The sequence below is a fragment of the Thalassophryne amazonica genome, chromosome 14, assembly GCF_902500255.1.
Source record: "Thalassophryne amazonica chromosome 14, fThaAma1.1, whole genome shotgun sequence".
Taxonomy (NCBI): Eukaryota; Metazoa; Chordata; class Actinopteri; order Batrachoidiformes; family Batrachoididae; genus Thalassophryne; species Thalassophryne amazonica.
This window is the reverse complement of record NC_047116.1, coordinates 95,942,239-95,965,508: the sequence shown is the minus strand read 5'-3', so window position 1 is coordinate 95,965,508 and position 23,270 is coordinate 95,942,239. Positions and strand designations below refer to the sequence as shown.

The window sequence follows — 23,270 nt, the reverse complement described above, 5'->3', positions numbered from 1 at the left end:
GGACTGCATTTATATTGCGCTTTCCATCTGCATCAGACGCTCAAAGTGCTTTATAATTATGACTCACATTCACCCCGATGTCAGGGTGCTGCCATACAAGGCGCTCACTACACACCGGGAGCAATAGGGGATTAAAGGCCTTGCCCAAGGGCCCTTAGTGATTTTCCAGTCAGGTGGGGATTTGAAACCATGATCTTCTGGACTCAAGCCCAACACCTTAACCACTAGACCATCAGCTCCCCCATGATTTAGGCTTTTTTTAATTTAATTTATGTCATGTTGTAGGGATTAGTTTTCACTGAATGTTTAAAGGGCATCATTTTAATTTTTTTAAATAAAACACTCATCTTTATTTATTTATTTGAATTTGTCATTCCAACATTCACACCTGTATTAGTTCATGGATTCACAAACATCATATTGGACCACCTTATTTAACTATTAGGCAGTGGTGGGCACACTTCCGATAATCCGATAACAGATAATTATCGAAGATAATGTTTTCATTATCGGATTATCTTTTTAGATAACTTTAAAAACCATTATCGGACCAATTATCTTCCAATTAATTTTTGTCCGGTAACTTTTAGACCGGTAAACAAAGCTGAACAGCGACAAGCATTTTTTTAAATTTAAAATCAGTTCAGCACCTGCCTGTTAAGTTTTGTAACAGATGGACAGTTATACCCTCTGCTAACAGAAGAGAGCTGCTTCTATGAAAAGCGTCTCTATCATCTGTAGACAAAGGTGAAAAGGCCAAAAAAAAAAAAATCATTTCCTTTAACACATACCGAAATGCTGGCAATATCACCTAAGTCATCCAGAGGCATACATTTTTAACTTATGCTTCAAATTTTAACCAAACTAATTTTGGACAAGTTATTTAAAATTACTGTCATGTCTGACATTTTATAAAGTGAAAATATCAGATATATGTTTTAGTTTTAAAGTAATGTGCTAATTTTTAAGGTTTTGTGAGCACATGCTGTGCCCAGCAGTGCATTATGGGTAGGATGATGTAATCTCAGTACAATCACGACAGGACAGTTGCATTTCAGACACTCTGTTCAGGCTCCATGGACAACAGCATTAAACTCTAGTGCCTAAAACTGTCGTGAATATATTCTCTTGGTTTATAGACGTTATTGTATTTGCGTTTGTTAAATTCCATGCATTTTAATTGTAGCAGACAGGGATTTTCTGGAATTTTGTTTTCAAGGCCTCTACTGCCATCTACTGGCCATTAGTGTTCATGGCAGTATTCACCCTAAGTACTAAGCGTCTGGGCACCAAATCAACTTTTTGGCTTTGCAAATGGCTTTTTTTTAATAAATTAAGTTTAAAAACAAAACAACAGCAAAAAAAAAATAACATTACAAGACAGCTCTGCGGTGTTTGCACAGGCACAGTGCGAGCGGTTAGATGCTTGTAGCTCTTCAGCAGCAGGAAACCCTCACAACAGCCGACCACAATAATATCAAACAGGTTTGATTTTCATTGGACCATACGATTGGTGATCAGGAGGTGGTCCTGAGATGTTAAACGCAGCTTGTTACTCCATGTACACTACATGATGCAGGACGCGCGATTAACCTGAAACTCGGTCCAAAAAATTCCTGCATGAAAAATCATTTCGCACAGTGTAAAGCACGTTTTACAACATCATAAAACGTGCGCACATTCTCTCCACGTGCAAAACATTTTGCGATGACACTTCGAGGGCTCCATAAAAATGCCTGTTTTTACAAATAAAAAAAAATGGAATATTTTACAAAAGCACATTTATCTGTAAACACCAACACACGACAGACATCACATTAACGTGTTGGTTTACATAATGAATGGCTGAACCAATCAGTGTTTAGGAGAGACACTTTTACCAGAATCCTTTGCGATCTGTCTGTGTTTGTTACAAAACCTCAGAATTAGTGCATTATTCAACATTAAAAGATATATGCTATATTTTAACTTTGTACAAATGACATAATTGACATTAATGGAGTTATTCTATCAGTATTAATGTTATTTATAAAACATTACAAAAGTGTGGCCTCATTGTTTGGGTCTGTTGTTACTTTTAATATTACTAGAAGCTATTGTGGCATTAAAACTTAAATTCATTTTATTAGTAGTTGTAAATGTACCAGAGACAATATTGGAATTTATATTATTGGTTATCTGTAACTTCCAATACATTTTTGGGTGGTTTATTGTTTTATCTTTATCAAAGATAACTTTTCAGCTATCTGTTATCGAAGTTAATTTTTTGGTTATCTGTGCCCACTACTGCTATTAGGTAGCCTTCTATACACTGAGTTTGGAGCAAATGCTGCTTGAGTGACAGGTGGCCTTTTCATTGGAGTCAACGTTTTAAACTGGAGTTTCTTAAGATTTCAGTTTAATTTTATCATATAGATACTTGAAGTTGAGCCCCAAATCCACTTTCTAGCCTTGGTGGCTCCTGAAATGTGAGGAACTTGTGAATTGTGTTGGTTTTGGTGATTGCCATGGTCATGTTTGTTTCTGAAATTTAAACTCTGCTGGCTGCCTGTTGCCTCCTGCATCAAACTCAAGTCACTGATGCTTTCCTGCAAAATGTGGACTGGGTCTGCTCTCAGAGTCTTACGCTGCCCCTCGGCTGCTGCGTTCCTCAGAGGAGTGGCATGTGGCACTGTGGTGCCTACACACAAGCCAATCCAGTCTGTAGTCCCTCGACGGTCAAACAAGCTGCCAGATTCTGTCAGAACAGGGTCATCTCACTACTTTCAAGAAGCTCCTGAAACCCCAGCTTTTCTGAGAGTACCTCCTCTCTGAACATCTCTTAACAGCAGCTGCATGACTAACTCACACTTGTCATGCACTTCTCTCTCTCTCTACCTTTCATTGCCTGCTCACATTTCACTCTTATTTTTTCACTATCACTCCTTGGTATTTGTAAAAATGTTACTTTTCATTATGCCGAAGCCTCCTTTAAACTGTGAAGGTGGTATTTACTGTGATGCTGAAGTAGCCCTTTGAACTGCAGCTCCATTGTGGTTCCTCTGTTGTATGTTGCTTTGGATGAAAGCATCAGCTAAATGAAAGTAATGTCACGTGTTGTCTAGAGTCCAGCCCACGGTATCTTGCAATTAATTTGACACCAGCGATAATGGGTCCTAAGAAGTGGTACTGGGTACCGTTTGTCTCACTGAGCCGAGCAGTGAGTGGTACTACCTCGGTTTGGGTTGAGTGATATAAATCATGAGGTATTTGGGCTGCACCATTGTACCGTTAGACAAACGGTCAGTATTCCCCGCCTCTCTGTCACCCAGTGTGAACAAACATGTGTTCACTCTCTCACAGCAGATGATGAAAGAGTTAGGGTAACAATTCAATGTTTGGAAGTGAAATGGAGCAGCCCACATGTGACCTGACCTGCTTGGATTGTCCAAATACTGGCTTGCACTTCCTGTTATTCTGCACATGCACACAGTGGTGCCGTATGGTATTTGGCTCAGTGAGACAGACGGCACCCAAAAAGTGGCACAATGTCCATGGAAGCAGGCACACCCTGACAGATGGATTATTACGTGTACTTCATTTGTGCTCTGAATGTGGATCCTATGGTTGAGCTTTTTATTCAATGAGGCTGTAGTACTGTCTGTGATGGGTCCCATTTCAGCAGGAGTTGGCCTTCCACACATATGGAGTTCAGGCACTTTCTCACTGTTTTTCAATTACTTTAATTTATTTTTATTTATATAGCGCCAAATCACAAAAGAGTTCCCTCAAGACGCTTCACACAAGTAAGGTCTAACCTTACCAACCTCCAGAGCAAGAACACAGGCGACAGTGGTAAGGAAAAAACTCCCTCTGATGATACTGAGGAAGAAACCTCAAGCAGACCGACTCGGGGGGGGCAACCCTCTGCTTGGGCCATGATACAGACACAGATGACAAAACAAATATACAGGAAATTTTGGGAGTCCATGCTGGTGTCTTCTTCTTCTGCAGGCGACACCACACCCAACTCTGGATGGGCCGCACCTCAAACAGAGAGAAAAAAACAGAATCAGGCATCAGAAAGACAACAAATACAGTATAATTTATTAGCATTTAGCAACAAGAAAAACAGATGAAATACTAAGGTGATCGCCAGCCACTAGCCCTAAACTTCACTAAAAGACCCAGACTTAAGGTAAAGTTGGGGCCGTGGCACGCTCCATTACTAATAAATGAATTAAAAGAGTAAAAAGCATAGTAACATACTATACCAGTATGCTAGCCATACGAAGGGAAAATAGGTGCGTCTTATGTCTGGACTTGAAAAGTCTCCACAGAATCTGACTGTTTTATTGATGCAGGGAGATCATTCCACAGAACAGGGACAACGAGTAAGAGAAAGCTCTGTGACCCGCAGACTTCTTATTCACCTTAGGGACACAAAGTAGTCCTGCACCCTGAAAACACAGAGCCCAGGTCGGTACGTAAGGTTTAATTAGGTCAGCTAGGTAGGGAGGGTGCCAGTCTGTGAATAATTTTATAGGTTAGTAGCAGAACCTTAAAATCTGATCTCACTGGGACAGGAAGCCAGTGAAGAGACGCCAATATGGGTGTAATGTGGTCGAACTTTCTGCTTCGTGTCAAAAGTCTGACTGCCAGCATTTGAACCATTTGGAGAGCCCTAATGCTGGACTGCAGTAAACCAGAAATCAGAACATTGCAGTAGTCCAATCTAGAAGAGATAAACGCATGGATCAGGGTCTCAGCATCAGCCATAGACAGGATGGGACGAATCTTCGCTATAGTTCGCAGGTGGATAAGCAGTCCTAGTAATATTTCTAATGTGGAGGTCAAGGACAATGTAGGATCAAAAATTACCCCAAGGTTCCTCACTTTGTCAGTGTGATGTGATGTATGACACACGAGCCTAGGCTGAGTGTTAACTGGTCAAATTGATGCTGATGTCTCACTGGACCAAGAACCATTATTTCAGTCTTATCAGAGTTTAAAAGTAGGAAGCTGGTAGACATCCAGCTGTTCTGTTCCACAGAAATTAGTTGGTGCTCCTCCAGTGAGGCCAGTGAGTGTTCCGTTTTGTCTGATGAGTTCACTGAGATGATGTAAACCGAGGCACCGGAGGCTCTCAGAAGCTCCGCAGAGCGTTTAAGACACTCAAGTGTTTACAGAGGATTACCCTCAGCTAGACAGGAAGAGGAAGCCATGCTGACAGAAAACCCCGTTGTCTCACCGTGTCACCTAACTGTCGACGTACATCATACAGCTATTCTTAACCTTTAATGAAGGAGACGTGCTTATCCAAGTGCAGCCCAAAAACAAAAGCACCGATTAGAGTGCAGGAAGGTCAGATACACAACTGTTCCACTCATCTACATGTCACTTAGATGTTTAAAACATGTTGGCGACTCACAACTGACTCCCGTCTCCTTAAAAGGAACCCGAGGCACTTGGTGTGCTGACTTCCCCTTGATGACATCATCATATGCACTGCCCAGATTGTCATCACAGGGCCGTTCCTGTTTGTTCAGTGTTACTGCAATTTCTTCCAAACTGAGGAACTGAGGAAACAGTGGTGGCTCGACAAGTATACAGTCGTGTTGGTACCACAGTTTACACAATCTGGTGGACTTGTCCATCTGATACAGAGTTTCAATAATGCTTTACAATGATGCCTCACATTCACCCATATGGCATGGAAGGAATTCAACTGCACATCAAGAACAACTTTGGGGTTTACTAAGAACAACTTGGGTTTTTTGATCTACCTGTCTGATGGGGAATCGAACTGTGGCTCTTCTGGTTAAAAAACCTGCCTGTCTAACCTTTAAAACCATCACCACGCCGAAATTTGAACATTGAACAAAATATGGGCCGTAACAATAAGGAAGTGTTCAAACTTTCTAGCGTTATCCTTAAATAATGAGTCTTTCCACGATGACGTGTTCTGTGCCTACAAATAAATCATTTTACGTGTGTTCATGTCAGAGAGCGTACGGTAAAGAAATGGCTTCATGCTGCAGTCATTCCTGTCTGAATATAATCTGTCAGTGTGCTCGCATAACCATGTTGTGTAACTTCCTGTCAGGTATTAGTTCCTCCCATCGTGCTGTAGTGACAAGGAAGGTTGCAACATAAACTGCTGCTGCCTGAAGCACCATGTGTATTTCTTTTTATTTACAAAGTGGCCTTGTGGTACCAACCAACTGGGAGCGTGGGCGTCTTCAACTAAGATACTCAACTTAACGTGTATAACACAATGGAGTAGTGGTAGTAGTAGTAGTACTAGTAGTAGTGGTAGTAGTAGTGGTGGTGGTGGTAGTAGTAGTACTAGTAGTAGTGGTGGTGGTAGTAGTACTAGTAGTAGTGGTGGTGGTAGTAGTCGTGGTACCTGCAGCTTTCTGAAGAATGTTCCTGTATAATGTTTGTTGGTGGAAGGTTTGGCACATTTCTCATGTCTGTATGTTACGGTGGCTCTCAACTATGACGACAGATGGTTAGAAGAAAACACTTTGACATTTCTGTGGTTTCTTCTCAAGAGAATCTAAGTAGGTTGCAGAGTTATGCCCGTTGTGCAGCATTGCCTGGCGTTATACACTCAGATGCCTCTCATGTTGTATTTTTAGAAATGTCTGAAGCATACTATTTATTTTATTCCTGGCCTGAAGTACCCTGCCTGCACAGCTGATAACCAGGTCTGCAGCTGTTCGTGTTGCTGTGGCACCGCTTGTGGTTGACTTGCATTGCGATGTGAGCGGAGACCACAGCGTGTGAAATCGTGACCTCACTCATTGTCATCTTCTGATGCAGTAAATATTACGGAGGTCCTGTTACAGTCTGTGCTGCTCTGGTAAATGGACTGTATTTATATAGCGCTTTTCCATCTGCATCAGACCCTCGAAGCGCTTTACAATAATGCCTCACATTCACCCCAATGTCAGGGTGCTGCCATGCAAGGTGCCCACTCCACACCTTGCCCAAGGGCCCTTAGTGATTTTCCAGTTGCCCATTATGTTTGAGGGTGGTCCAAAAAACAAACAAACAAAAAAAAAAAAAAAAAAAAACTTGACTAATTATGATGTGAGTTGAATGAACTAAAAACGGTTCTGAAATTCAAAAGCTGAAACCTCTGTATTTTATTTTTGTCGTATGTATTGCATCTGTATGTTTGTGCTGTGTGTAGTGCTCATTCAGTCCAGCAGATGGCTCTAACTTCATAAATATAATCAACTGAAGATAAAAATAAAAAAGTCAGAAAACTAAATGGTAAAAAAAGAAAAAAAAAAAGGTTCAAGTGACACCAGATACTGTTAACATGCAGTTTTTGGAATGTTTTTCTGTTTTGTAATTTTGTTCTCAAAGCCAAGATGAGCCTCCCCTCAAGATTTTAGAATATTTCATTTCAAATTTGATTAACTTGGTATTTGTGCTGTTTTCACACAACCACAATTGCAGGGACGACTGCTAACTTGACAGTAGTCCAGAAAACATTCACTGACAACCTCCACAAGGAGGTTCAACCACAGAAGGTCATTACTGAAAGGGCTGGCTGTTCACAGAGTGCTGTATCAAAGCATATACATGGAAAGCTGACTGCAGGGGAAACATGGCTGTAAAAGATGCACAAGCAACAGGGATGACCACAGCCTTGAGAAGATTGTCAAGCAAAGCTGATTCAAGAACTTGTGGGAGCATCACAAGGAGTGGACTGATGCTGGGGACGGTGTATGAGGAGCCATCACGCACAGACGTGTCCAGGAAACGGGCTGCAAGTGTTACATTCTTAGCATGAAGCCAATCCTGAACCAGAGACAACATCAGAAGTGTCCTACCTGTGCTAAGGAGAAAAAGAACTGGACCATTGCTCAGTGGTCCAGAGTCCTCTTTTCAGATGTGGTTTGGAAATCAAAGTCCTAGAGTCTAGAGGGAGAATGAAGAGGCACAGAATCCAAATGGTTTGCAGTCCAGGATGAAGTTTCCACCCTCCATGATGATTTGGGGCCATGTTACCTGCTGGTGTTGGCCCTCTGTGTTTTATCAAGTCCAAAGTCAATGTAGCCATCTACCATGGGATTTTAGAGCACTTCATACTTAAATCTGCTGACAAACCTTCTGGAGATACTAATGTTATTTTTCAGCAAGACTTGCCACCTGCCTGCAGTGCCAAAACTACTAGTAATTACTTTGCTGACTGTGTTATTACTGCGCTCGAGTGGCCAGCCAAATTACCTAAGGTGAAGTCCATATTGGGAGACACCAGACCCAACAATGCAGACAAGGTGAAAGCTGCTACCAAAGTAACCTGGGCATCCAGAACATCTGAGCACTGCCACAAGCTGATTGCCTCCAAAAGGATCCTTTGTATAAAATGACCCCCACCAAGGATCCAGCACATAGATGAACATGCTTTGCAGAAGTTAGACATTTTTGTCTTACAAATCCTTTTTTTCCCCATCTAATGAAATATTCAGATATATTCATATGCTTTTTCTAATCTTTCATTAAATTAAAAAATGCAGTTATTATATATATATATATATATATATATATATATATATATATATATATATATATATATATATATAACTGCATAATAATAATAATAATAATAAATATTAACCAACTTTTTCATGATATTGAATTTTTTTTTTTTAGATACACTCTAGAAATGTAAACTGTTGGACCGTAGTAGGCTTTACAGATACTATCGGTTGTGGTTAATGATTTATTACCTAGTGTGCGTTCCATGAGGGTAGCTTGGCCATATTTAGGCAGTTTTGGAAACAAGCCTTCTTGTACCCAGTTTTTAGTTGACTCATGTCTGGCTGTAGAGTCACTCCCATTAATGCAGCATCTGTTAAGTTCATACGAGTTCTGAAATGAGGAAACACTTTAAAATTTTTTTTTTAAGTCGGCTTCATAGTCTCACTTCACATCATTTAGGTCTGTCGACACTGGCACAGACTGGCATTCTTTGCATGGGAACTGAGCTGACCCGAACCAGGGTCAGACCGGGGTTCTGTCTCTCACAGACATCTTAAGTATGAGATTATTTTAGCTCATAGTCTGGCAGTGCCATCTTTTGAGTACTTTCAAAGAAAGAGATTAGGCCCCAACTTGGAGCTAGTACTTTCTAGTACTTACTTTCAAGTGTGTGGATAAAAATTGCACTAGAATGGACTCAATCTCGTTTAATATAATCTGCTTTCAAAATTGAAGATTACTGTTAATCCCGTACGAAATGGGAGTTTAAAATAAACGTGTAGGTACAGAGCACCCAGAAAGTTTTCACAGAGCTTCACTTTTTCCACGTTTTATGTTACATCCTTATTCCAAATGGATTAAAATCATTTTTCCCCTCAACATTCTACGCACAACACCCCATAATGACAACATGAAGTTATTTTTTATTATTTTTGTAATTTTATTAAAATTAAAAAAACTAAGAAATCAGATGTACACAAGTTTTCACATCCTTTGCTCAACACTTTGATGCACCTTTGGCATCTTATATGTAGATAGGTGTGTGTCTACCCCAGGTGGACTCCAATTATGCTGTAGAAACATCTCAAGGATGATCAGTGGAAACAGAAGGCACCTGAACTCAATTTTGAGCTTCATGGCAAAGACTATGAATACTTATATATATGTGATTTCTTAGTTTTTTTATTTTAATATTTATTTATGCATATGAGAATGTCAGATATCAAGTGTAGATGAAGAGATCCATCCTCTGAAGGTGTCATCTACAGAGATCATGTCCCCAGGCGGGCAATGAATTGGGCATCTCTATTAGGGATGTGAATCGTACAACAACTCACGATTCGATTCCGATTCTTGGGGTGCCGATTCAGTTCAGAATCGATTTTCGATTCAAAGAGCTCTGAGAAATAGTTATATTACTTAAAAATGTTTATGTTTAAGAAAATGCAGCTTTACAAGGTTAATCAAGTGATTCTAGGTGTAAATTTACTTATCTGCTTTGCTCGTTTAGAGTTGGCTGGCAGTTTAGCAAAGCGCTGGTCAGTAGCCGGCAGAGACCGCTGCTCCGCTCTTTTAGCTCTGGGTGCACGTTGATGTAGCATGTGGGCTTGCGGATTTGAAGTGTTTCCGAAGTACTTGACTTTCATTTTGCAGATTTTGCACACTGCATAAGTCATGTCAAGCTCCTTCTTACGCAGCAAATAATAAAATCCAAAATGCGCCCAAACATTTGCCTTCAGCAAAGACGGTGCTGGCTGAATTAGCTCTTCGTCTGCCATGCTAAGCTGCAGCTCAGGAATGTTTGAAGCACGCCGGACCCTCCCCTCGCGGGGACGCTGCCGTACAGAAGCCGTTGCCTGACAAACAGTATGCGCAGCGAATAAGCAAGAAAATGTTTTAAAAAATGCTTTTTAAAAATTGATTGTTGGACATTTTGGATCGATTCAGAATCGTAATAAATAAGAATCACGATTCTGACGTGAATCGATTTTTTTTTTTTTTCTGACACCCATAATCTCTATAGGATGTGAGATGCAGTTTGGTCCATCTTGTGCAGGTAGTCTCTGAAGCGTCCATGACCAGACCGGAGACGATTGAGGGGTAATCCACTGATGTCTGCTGAGGTCATGGCCAGCATGTGACTTGGTAGGAACTGGATTAAGATGTACCCTTCAGTGGTGGACACGGATCCATGCAAATGTTGGAATTGGATTTGAATGGTAATAACCCCTTTGTGTCTGATGATTTACGGACGTTAATGCTGGATTATGGTCGCAACAAGCCGTTTTACAATAAAATTCAAATTTGCAACTGTAAAATGCAGCATTTATGTCCGCAAATCATCAGATACAACAGGGTTATTCCCTAAATATACTCCTTCAAGAGTGAATAAGAAGTCTGAGTCCATTCATTGGTCCATGCTTGCATCGCCCATTCATCATGCTACTGTCCTGATTGTAGCGAGTGTAGATGTGTAGATAGAGGCCATCTTGATTATAACCTGTTGTTTGGATTGGGATTATTCACGGCCGTCTTGGCCGTGTCAAATCTTCTGTACTGCAGTCAGCAGTTTTATCAATATGTTGAGTCAAAAATCAGAATCACTCACGCCAAAAGTCATTACTCCAAATTTGTATTCAGTTTATTAGAACATTCTCCATTTCCAATAAATAATCAGATGTTCTATTTATTTATTTGAAGTGGAGAACTTTCTGATGGACAGTGAGCTACACTGTGTGAGAAAACTGTCAACTGTCCACTTTTTTCCCACAACCTAAATGAAGCGTGTGCACGTTATGAGGAAGTGTACTTCTTTGTTTTTTTTTTTTGTTTTTTTTGTATTCGCAGGCTGAAAATGTGAACTTCCCTGACGGCGGTGTTGAAGAACATCGTGCTTCGTTTTGTGTTGACGTTAATTTTATGTCCACAATGACGGTAACGTGACCGCTGTCCTGATGCTGTTTGATGTCGTCGTTTTGGAAGACAGACGCTGAACTTATCTAATGTGTGTCTGTCAGAAAGTGCACGTCGGCCTCTGTCAGTGTGCACGTGGATGTTGAGTAAAGTCGTGCACATTTCTAAGTCTCAAAACCACACAGTTGTGTCTGGTTAGTTAACTTTAGGAAAGAACGTTTCACAATTGAGCCCCATCATCATCCAACACGATGGATGTGAAAGAAACAGTTTTTATTGGGGGGCGTCGACATGTTGTTTGGACTCGCAGCGTAGTTTTTGTTTAATCCAAATTAGTTAGTGATATGTCCTGCAGGGAAAAGACCCCCCCCCCCCCCCCCTTCTTCTGACAGAATTTAATCCATGACAGATGTAATGTTGAAGGAAACAATCTTGGGAGGGAATCTATTTTAGGAATGAACTGGCTCATTTGCTCTCAGGGGGACACACCTCTACACACACACACACACACACACACACACACACACACACACACACACACACACACACACACACACACACACACACACACACACACATCATTGAAACTGTTGAGTTGGAACAGTTTTGAAGGAACCAGAGTCCATGTAGGCCATTATAAATAGCTGTATGGGGGGGGCTTGGTATTTTGGCCTAGTTAGTTGGTGCAAGTTCTCTCCTCAAGCCAGGTGCATCCCACAGGTATGAGATGTGTGGAAACACAGATGAGCCTGGATTCCTCTTAACTTACATTGACTGATATCATGGTGTGTGTGAGGTAGTTTTTGAAATATTGTTTTTGTTGTGCGTCTTTTGATTTAAGGTATTTAGTAGATCAGTTGGCCGGAGTTTGACTTCTTCAGGCGGTTCAGATGGCGTAATGTAAGTGATATGAATCAGAAGAACACAGAGTTAATTTCCAAACACACTTGGGGATGGCACGCTGCTGTGATTGCTATTTGCTAATCTTCTTATGTCAGGCACAACCTCAGATGCTCAAAATTACTGGTAGAAGTGGTTTTTAGTTTGCGTCTTAGTGTACCTAGTTTCTCTTAAATAATCATAACAAGTGCTTGAAGTAAAGGTGGAGAACAGTGATATTTAATGTGCTCCGACTGACTTTTTTTTCAGACTAACTTGTATTTTTTTCAGAATGATTATGTGGATTCAAATGTATCCTGTTCTTCTTATCAAAAGTGGTTGCTAGTTCAAGGCATTTTGGTCGCCAAAACTACCGACATATGGCTTTTGTTATATTTCTGTGCGGCTGCATGCATTTCAACAGAATGAAAAAACACATCTGTATTTCCCGTAATGAGACTGGATGTGTACAGCATCAAGGTTAGGGTTCGGGTTGGTGTTAAGGTTAGGGTTGGTGTTAAGGTTCGAGTTGGTGTTAGGGTTCGGGTTGGTGTTAGGGTTCGGGTTGGTGTTAAGGTTCGGGTTGGTGTTAAGGTTCGAGTTGGTGTTAGGGTTCGGGTTGGTGTTAGGGTTCGGGTTGGTGTTAAGGTTCGGGTTGGTGTTAGGGTTAGGGTTGGTGTTAGGGTTATGCAGCTTGGGACTCCTGCAAGGACAGTCACATTCCTCCCCTCTCCTCTCCTCCTTTTTCTGTTCTCTATCTCTGTTCTGACCTTCAATGTCCCAGTTTCACCAGACTGTGAATTCTTCAAATTAAGATTTGGATTAACTATGGAATTGATCAGCTGGTCTCTCAACGCTATTGACACCATTTTGTTTTTGACAAGGAAATCAGGGCTGGGGGACCCTGCATGCCCTGATGGAACCTACACAGCGGACTATTATCTCAACGCCTGAGAGAGACAGGGTGTGACATGCTTGGCTCCACTCTCTGTGGAAGACGTTGAGGATTTATTTCTATTCACTTTTATGGTGGGAGGTTTGGTGCTGATTGGTTTGTGCGCTTCCCTGACCCACAGGAATATTAGCAAGACGGCTGCTACCAGAATCTCGTCCCCTCCTCAGTCCGTCATGATTAATGAGTTGGGCAATGCTGTGTAATCTCAGACTGCGTGAACTCTTGAACTCAAACACAAAATGGAGACTATCTTGGTGCATATATGCTACATTGCAAAGGAATGTGATGCTAAGGACCAGAGAATATTCTTCTTAAATTTGAAATCTAGATGGTCAGATGTGCGGTAAATGGAATTCTGTAGCCATCTAACATCAACATGGCAGCATTATCGGCTCCTGAAGGCCAAATACCTTGTTCTTCCCCCAGAAGGATCTAAGGCCTTGGTGAAGGAATTCGGCTCCCCCTTCTCATCTATCTACTCCCCCCTCCCCAGCCTGCTGTTGCCTAGCAACATCAGACTTTACACACACATGGACAGAAACTGACAGAAACTTAACTCATCTGCACATGACACGTCTCCCTCCCTCCATCCCTATTACTCCCCCATTGTCTCTTCACCCGCCTCATCCTGGCTTCCTCCCTACCACCTCGAAGACAGCGCAGTTTTTACTGCTGCAGCTTTCAGCCCTCCAAGCTGGGCGGCCGTTGCAGCCTTCACCCACTTTTCCTCAATTCGGATGATGGACTGTTTCAAAGTTTAGTGCACATAAACAATGTCAAATGTATATGTGTTGTCTTTAATTCTGATGTGTGCCATTATTATGGTAAACAAGTAATAATTGTGGATTAATTGCTGTATCTTGTCTGAGGTAATTGGACTGTAAACATAATTTTGTTGTTGTTCCACTCGTGTAATGACTGACAAATCTCATCTCATATGTTCAAGTTAGGGTTAGTGTTGGTGTTAGGGTTAGGGATACGTTAGAGTTGTTGGTGTTAGTGCTAATGTTCATGTTCTTGTTCGTGTTAGGGTTGGTGTTAGTGTTGGTTTTAGGGTTAGTGTTCGTGTTCTTATTCGTGTTAGTGTTGGTGTTTGTGTTAGTGTAAAGGATAGTGTTGGCGTTAGTGTTAATGTTCTCGTTCGTGTTAGGGTTTGTGTTAGTGTAAAGGATAGTGGTGTTGGTGTTAGTTATAGTGTTTGTGTTGGCATTAGTGTTAGTGTTTGTGTTAGTGTAAAGGATAGTGTTGGTGTTGGTCCTAGGGATAGTGTTTGTGTTGGCATTGGTGTTAGTGTTAATGTTCGTGTTCTTGTTCATGTTGGTGTTGGTGTTAGGGTTTGTAGTGTTAAGGATAGTGTTGGTGTTAGGGTTAGTATTGGTGTTAAGGATAGTGTTGGTGTTAGGATTGGTGTTAAGGATAGTGTTGGTGTTAAGGATGGTGTTGGCGTTAGGGTTGGGGTTGGAGTTGGTGTTGGGGTTGGTGTTAAGGTTGGGTTGGGGTTAGTGTTGGTGTTAGTGTTGGTTTTAGGGTTAGTGTTAATGTTCGTGTTCTTGTTCATGTTAGTGTTGGTGTTAGGGTTGGTAGTGTTAAGGATAGTGTTGGTGTTAGGGTTAGTATTGGTGTTAAGGATAGTGTTGGTGTTGGTGTTAGGGTTGGTGTTAAGGATAGTGTTGGTGTTGGTGTTGGGGTTAGTGTTGGTGTTAGGGTTGGGGTTGGAGTTGGTGTTGGGGTTGGTGTTAAGGTTGGGGTTGGGGTTAGTGTTGGTGTTGGGGTTGGGGTTAGTGTTGGTGTTGGGTTGGTGTTGGGGTTGGGCTTGGGGTTAGTGTTGGGGTTGGGGTTGGTGTTGGGGTTAGTGTTGGGGTTGGGGTTAGTGTTGGGGTTGGGGTTAGTGTTGGGGTTAGTGTTAGTGTTGGTGTTCAGGTTAGTGTTGGGGTTGGTGTTGGGGTTAGTGTTGGTGTTGGGGTTAGTGTTGGTGTTGGGGTTAGTGTTGGTGTTGGGGTTAGTGTTGGTGTTGGAGTTAGTGTTGGTGTTGGAGTTAGTGTTGGTGTTGGAGTTAGTGTTGGTGTTGGAGTTAGTGTTGGGGTTAGTGTTGGGGTTAGTGTTGGGGTTAGTGTTGGTGTTGGTGTTAAGGTTAGTGTTGGTGTTGGGGTTAGTGTTGATGTTACGTTTAGTGTTGGTGTTGGGATTAGGGTTAGTGTTGGGATTAGGGTTAGTGTTGGGATTAGGGTTAGTGTTGGTGTTGGGGTTGGTGTTGGGGTTAATGTTGGTGTTGGGGTTAGGGTTGGTGTTGGGTTGGGTTGGGGTTAGGGTTGGGGTCGGGGTTGGGGTTGGGGTTGGGCTTAGGGTTGGTGTTGGGGTTGGGGTTAGGGTTGGTGTTGGGGTCGGGGTTGGGGTCGGGTTAGGGTTGGGGTCGGGGTTAGGGTTGCGGTTAGGGTTGGGGTCGGGGTTAGGGTTGTAGTTGGTGTTGGGGTTAGGGTTGGTGTTGGTGTTGGGGTTGGGCTTAGGGTTGGTGTTGGGGTTGGTGTTGGGGTTAGTGTTGGTGTTAGTGTTAAGGTTAGTGTTGGTTAGGGTTAGGGTTAGGGTTGGTGTTGGGGTTAGTGTTGGTGTTAGTGTTAAGGTTAGTGTTGGTTAGGGTTGGTGTTAGGGTTGGTGTTGGTGTTGGTGTTGGGGTTAGTGTTGGGGTTAGTGTTGGGGTTAGTGTTGGTGTTGGTGGTAGGTTAGTGTTGGTGTTGGGGTTAGTGTTGATGTTACGTTTAGTGTTGGTGTTGGGATTAGGGTTAGTGTTGGGATTAGGGTTAGTGTTGGGATTAGGGTTAGTGTTGGGATTAGGGTTAGTGTTGGGATTAGGGTTAGTGTTGGTGTTGGGGTTGGTGTTGGGGTTAATGTTGGTGTTGGGTTGGGGTTAGGGTTGGGGTCGGGGTTGGGGTTGGGGTTGGGCTTAGGGTTGGTGTTGGGGTTGGGGTTAGGGTTGGTGTTGGGGTCGGGGTTAGGGTTGGGGTCGGGGTTAGGGTTGCGGTTAGGGTTGGGGTCGGGGTTAGGGTTGGGGTTGGTGTTGGGGTTAGGGTTGGTGTTGGGGTTGGGGTTGGGCTTAGGGTTGGTGTTGGGGTTGGTGTTGGGGTTAGTGTTGGTGTTAGTGTTAAGGTTAGTGTTGGTTAGGGTTAGGGTTGGTGTTGGGGTTAGTGTTGGTGTTAGTGTTAAGGTTAGTGTTGGTTAGGGTTGGTGTTAGGGTTGGTGTTGGGGTTAGTGTTGGTGTTGGGGTTAGTGTTGGGGTTAGTGTTGGTGTTAAGGTTAGTGTTGGTGTTGGGGTTAGTGTTGATGTTACGTTTAGTGTTGGTGTTGGGATTAGTGTTGGTGTTGGGATTAGGGTTAGTGTTGGGATTAGGGTTAGTGTTGGGGTTGGTTGTTTTGGTGTTGGGGTTAGTGTTGGTGTTGGGGTTAATGTTGGTGTTGTTGTTGGGTTGGGGTTAGGGTTGGGGTCTGGGTTAGGGTTGGGCTTAGGGTTGGGGTCGGGGTTGGGGTTGGGCTTAGGGTGTTGGGGTTGGGGTTAGGGTTGGGGTCGGGGTTGGGGTTGGGCTTAGGGTTGGGGTTAGGGTTGGTGTTGGGGTTAGTGTTGGTGTTAGTGTTAAGGTTAGTGTTGGTGTTAGGGTTAGGGCCTATGTCACAGCTACATAATGGTCTTTGACAGAGTTTGTACACAGGTTTTGGAAAACACCCAGGGTTCATATCTTGAAAGTGCTGTTTATTACTGAACAGGTTTTGCAGCTGTATGTCAATATTTCAACGTCAGACGAAGTCACTTTCTGCTGTTTTTTTAATAGCACAACTTAGAAATAATTGTTCGGGTTGTTTTGATTGGCATTCAGTAGATGGGTGTGGGTTAATTCAAGGTGTTGGTGCGGTGTACAGATGCAGCGGCTCAGTGCTTTATTTGTTAACTTCTGTGTGTGCACGTACTGTTTTTAGCCACGGTGATATCAGCAAACAAAACCTACGACAGACGAGACGTCCTAAAACTGAGGTTCTGAAGCAAACCAGACGTTACACTGAAGTTTCTTCAATCACCTTGTACAGTGACAATAAAGCTACGCATCTAGTTACAACATTTATAATGTCAAGTTTGACGTCATTCAGAGGAGCGTCTGATTTGACTTGATGAGGTTGTGGTCTACATGTGCTGCTCTGACGCTGCTGTTTATTGGGTGTGTTTGAAACAAACTCCACCCAGCTCACACGCACTTTGATTTTGTCCGCAGCTTTTTTTATCTCTTTATCTTTTGGCTTGTGATGACTTATTGTCGGATCCTGGTGGTCATTCATTGTATGTTATTGGAGGTGAATCTTAATTACACAGACCTTTAAGGCGTTTGAATTCTAGTCAAAAGTCCTGAACCCCTGAATATGCTCCTGACTGAATACAGTTCAGGTCACAGAGGGCTGTAACTGAAAGGAAACATGTTCTACTGTTTTGGTATTAAGTGGGTACTTTGTTGAGAACAAATCTCTTTTCAAAAACATTTTGGTGCATGTTGATACATTTTCCAAACTTAAAGATGCCAAATACCATTAAGAACCTAAATAAACCAGCTTGTTGCGCTCCTCTGAAACTTTGGGTCTTTTAGGCTCATTTTCCACTTGTACCTTTAAAGTGCTGAACTTTTGCTTTGTTAAATATTTCTTGTGTGTTCTGAGATCAGAGTAAGCATGTAAATTTCTTTGGTCCCGACCCAGCGGTCCTGTGTTGGGACATACAGGTTTAAACGAGTGTGAACTCTAAGGTGTGTCTGTGTACACAGTTTTGCTGTTCGAGTGGTGGAAGGAGGGATGACGGTGACCCCGCCTAGAGGCAAACGGTCTGCAGGGACGCACCGTCTACCACGAAGTAGGAGGAAGGAAATGCGTGTACAGTCTGTCATGCAAATACACAGTCAAAACCTTTTAAGGACAAGGCCCCACACACGCCGCAGTGCTGAGTAAAGAAAAGGAAAAGCCTTTAAAACGCAAGAATTTAATAAATACACTCACTTTTACAGTGTTGTGATGGCGCTCTAGAGCTTCACAAGATTGTGTACTTTATATTCAGACATCTACTTGACATTATAATTTACAAGTTTATAGAATCTGCTCAAACACTTGGAAGTCAGATACAGTAACAATGGCAGCATGATAAACTGAGCTGTAAAGGTCACTTGTGTCCATGTTATCACCGTATGACTGATTTAGTTTGCTTCCCAGCGTAAGAGGTGCGTAGTAAATTTCCAACAGTGGACATCTGATGATGACAGGACAAGATAATAGGGCTGCAACAACGAATCGATAAAATCGATAAAATTTGATTATGACAGGCGTTGGCAACACATTGTGTCATCGATGCTTTGTGTCGAGCGATTATGGCACCAGAAGCGACCAGTGCACAGAGCAGATCAGACGCTGTTTCGTAGAAGAACTACACACTTAGAATATGGCAGAAGCAAGTAGACAGAAGAAAGTTAAGACTTCAAAAGTGTGGGAGCACTTTACATTAATGCAAAGACATTTGTTAACTGCAACATTTGCAAGTCGAACCTCGCATGGCACGGTAATGATGCATCTCAAACAAAAGCATGTCGAAGTCATCAACGGGGAAGGGGAGAGCTCAGTGTCTGGGCAAGTTAACAAATCTTTATTTTTGTCTAATCAGTCGTAACATCTCAGTATGACAAGTCAGGCAGTGATATGAAGCCAGTCAGGCTCAGGCTGTCTGTGTGTCTCCCAGAGCAGTGAGGTGAGGGGCAGAGTGAGAGAAAAAGAAAACAGTAACAGCACCGACAGTTTTTTATTAATGTTGTCAAAGTCCGACCATCGACATTAACGTCTGTCCGATTGTCCGGGACAAGTGTAAAATGTGATCAGACAAGTAATAGCTCTAAATCGTTGTCCGACCGGACAAGTGGCATTTTTTTTTTGGTTTAAAACATTCAAATTCTTCTCGCACAACTGCCCCCCCTGCAGACAGAGAGCCAAGCAGCGCTGCAGCAGAAAAAAACTCCGTCAAAGTCTTCACATAAAACGAGCTCCAGAAATTCATTTATAGGCTTTATTTTATGGCCCAGTCACACGGCACACGACGATTACTGAACGAAGGGAAAAAGTAAAAAACATTACAATTCGTTGAGAAAAGGTGGACGAAAGAGGAACTTAACAAAACTGAAGCTCACGATCTCAACAAAATGCGCCCGGAGCCACAGCTGTAGCAGTGCGTGTCTGCTCCAGCACTCTGCGCTGGAACGGTAGCGCCTGAGTCCTGGAGAAACTGCAAACAGAATCTGTGGAGATGTCGATGGACCACCTGCTGCCACTGATGCTGCATTCAAGTACCGTCAGAAATTACACAACTTTTATGTTGTTTCAAATTCAACAGTTGCTTGTGGCAAAATAATTAATTATATCCACACAAAAGATTAATTCTGCCCTATGTAATGTGCCTGAGCCCACTGAAGTTGCCCCCCCCCACCCACAGAGAAAAAAAAATCCAAGCAATATTTTAAGTTTTCAAATAATGTTCTGTTGTTAAATAAAGTGATGGAAGGAGAGAAAAATTGTTTCCCTGGCACATTTTTAAAAAATTCCCCTCTAATCCGATTAATCGATTAATCGTGTCGAAACCCCATCAGATTAATCGATGATCCAAATAATCGTTTGTTGCAGCCCTATAAGACAAGAAGAATGTGTGTCGCTGCACAGAGGTTGCAGGTTAATTCCATTTAAATAAACGTCACATTTATTTTTCCGTGTGACACCTCATAAAAACTTTGAATTATAAGATCCACAGTTCCTCAGAACTCTGGTGTTTTTAATGAATAATGTTGCAGATTGAGACTGCTGTCGCATGCATGTCAGAACATTCGCTGAATGGTCAAAGTGTATCATCTGAACTCACCCAGTTTAATGTCTTTCATTTTCTCCCCTTCTTTTTCTTCCCCACAGGCAGAGGCCAGGCTGGCTGCGAAGAGGGCAGCCCGGGCAGAGGCCAGAGAGATCCGCATGAAAGAGCTGGAGAGGCAGCAGAAGGAGGTATAGGTCCACTACACAAGACATTACACTCTTTAATGGTGGGACACAAGCGACACATTCTGGGTGACGTTAAGGGGACACTGTCGTACAGTGGGTCAAGTGCAAAACAGCCCCAAATCATCGTCATGGCATTATTTTTGCTTTAAATTACAATAACTCAGACCCTAGTCACACTCTTCGGTGATCTGAAGTGGTCCAAGTACACTGAGGATGCCTAGAGATAAAGGGTGCAACAATAAACAGTAAAACCACAAAAGTGCAGTATTTTACACGTACCTAACTGTGGGTTGTGTAAACTCTGAAATCAGAAGAAGGTTTTATGGCCATGTGAGGTGTTTCAGGTAACGTGTAAAAGATGTTGTAAAACTGCTAATGTAAACACTATCTGAAATTGTATGTGACAAATCATACAGAAAGTCACATGACATTCTAAACTGTGTATATACACAGTGGTCCCTTGTTTATCGCGGGAGTTACATTCTAAAAATAACCCGCAATAGGCGAAATCCGCAAAGTAGTCAGTGTTATTTTTCACAATTATTATAGACGTTTTAAGGCTGTAAAACCCCTCACTACACACTTTATACACTTTTCTCAAACAGGCATTAACATTTTCTCACTTTTCTCTCGTGTGTAAACACTCTCAAAGTTCAAACCTGAGTAGAAAAATAAGACCAACCTGTTTTCAGGCCCAAACATTTGTTTGAGAACTAAAAATAGAACGTTTTCCTATAAATAATTATGGCTTTTATAACTAACGAATTTAATTTTAACGATCAACCTACAAGGTTGGACGCATAAGAAATTATTAATAGTGACTGACCAGTATTTCACAGTTCCTCTGATCGCGCCTCTGCATCCTGGCGCCGCTCCGCTGTCGTGTGTTTTTCCACTGAGTGACACCTCGGTGCAGGTGTCTTTTTCCGAGTGAAGAACACAGTTATGGGTAGTTGTTGGCGCCCTTTTTTCTTCTGGGCGAGAAGATTATAAACAGGCACACACAGAACACAATGCGCATACTCTCCCTTCGCTCACTGCCTCCTGTGTTACCGCTGTGGGACAGATGCAGGACCCACAAAGAATCCAAGTCATTAAAAAGATACAAACCTCTCTCAGTGGCCACGGAGCTCTGCGGCTGCGGTTACCGAGACCATGCAGCGCTGTGGATTTTCCCGCAAGAAGTCGCGCTGACCGAGCCCGGAGACTCAGTAAGTGCATCAGAGGCAGTGAGAGCAATCGCGGTGATGCTGACCGGTGCCGTGACCGACCTGCCTGATAAGGATGCAGAACACAATGCGCTGTTAAAAGGAAAAAAAAAGAAGCAGCAGCATGCAAAATTGCACCAAAAAAAAAAATCAGCAAAACTGTGATGTCGCGAAAAGTGAAAGGCGTTATAGCGAGGGACCACTGTACATGTGGGCTGATGAAGGGACTGAATCTTCTTAAACCTTATAAGAGACAAAGTTCAAATTTCAGAAGCTCAAAGCACTTTACAATAATGCCTGGCATTCACCCATTCTCTCTCTCTCACACACACAAACACACACACACTGATGTCAGGGTGCTGCCGTGCAAGGTGCTCACTACACACTGGGAGCAACTTGAGGAGTAAGGACCTTGCCCAAAACCCTCTTAGTGATTTTTCCAGCCAGATGGGGTTTGAACCTGGTCTCAAGTCTCCTGTGTAACCACTAGATCATCACTTGTATGGCCATATCCAAGTGTGTACGTCTTTTGTGTAATAGTAGTCAAATGAAAATGGGCAACACTGAAAGAGCTGATCATTACTTGTCAGCGAATGTCCCAAGATGTTCAACACTCATGTGGAGACATGTTCTAATGCCAGATGGGAAATGGCATATTTAGGACTGCCACCTCACTTGATGGCACCTCCCATCCATGATGGCCCTCGATAATGCCTGTAGTGAACAGGGCCTGAGTCAAAAACAGGTTGACCTCAACATCTTCCCTGTTTGAAGGCTGAGATTACAATGTTGGATTTAACACTGATAATCATTTCCTGTCTGAGAGGAGGAAAATTAAATGGCAGGAAATGACCCACAGACACTATGACACAGCAGAGAAAGTAGATAAGTACAGTCATCATCAACTCTAAAACTCGATAAGACAAAGGAAGAAAACAATTCTGATGTGGGAATTTACTGATGACCAGGTCACCAAAGAGAGCGAGTCAGATAGTGACAGAATATCTACAAGAGTTTAGCGAGGCCACGCGTCTCTGCAGGAACACCAGAGGAGCAGGCACCCTAAAGCCGCAAGGAAATGTAGGACTGCCACCAAATAGATCCTGAGTAGAGTATTTTCATACAAAGAGTTTATAACATGAGCATACATCAAAAAAAAAAAAAAAAAAGTGACACGTAGACCCATTTTGTTTCTGAACTCGGTGAGTTTCCTGTGGAAAATAACCTTGTTTATTACTGTTTGTGGATATCTCTACTTTGAAATTAATTGTAATTTTTTTTTTTTTATACTCTCCTTAAGAGGAATCACCCTGTTTGTCCATCCTCACTGATCTGTCCGTGAGTCCTATAATTGCAGCTCCTCTGAAACCACTTCATGATTAAAATGAACTTCATGCAGTTTTAACCCACCGTGGGAAGATCTGCAGGAAGGAAAATAATTCTGGTCTGAGGTCTCCAGGAGGAGATAACTGGGCTTTTGTTGTTTCTTTTATATATCATATCAGTTACATGTACAAGAGGTTGACCTGTTTCTTAAATCGCATGGATCATCACAAAAGATTTCCTAGGTACAAAAAAAAAACCATGCATGAAGGAAGTAATAGCAGGAGTACAACCGTAAATGTAGACTCAAACTGAGGTCAAATAGCTGCTTCTTTGACAGCCTGCACTCTGTCTTAAAATCCTCTGTGTGGTCTCTCGCTCTCACACACACACACACATATATATATATATATATATATATATATATATATATATATATATACACATACATACATACATACACT

General features: G+C 42.3%; 1 protein-coding gene across 1 annotated transcript in view; it reads left to right on the top strand.

The window, feature by feature from the left end:
• lrrfip1a (leucine rich repeat (in FLII) interacting protein 1a) overlaps window positions 1-23,270 on the top strand; it is a 127,489-nt gene that overhangs the window by 16,442 nt on the left and 87,777 nt on the right. Inside the window, exon 2 of the mRNA XM_034186097.1 lies at window positions 20,192-20,278. Within this exon, the coding sequence (XP_034041988.1) occupies window positions 20,192-20,278 (87 nt within the window). The remainder of the gene's footprint in view (window positions 1-20,191; window positions 20,279-23,270) is intronic.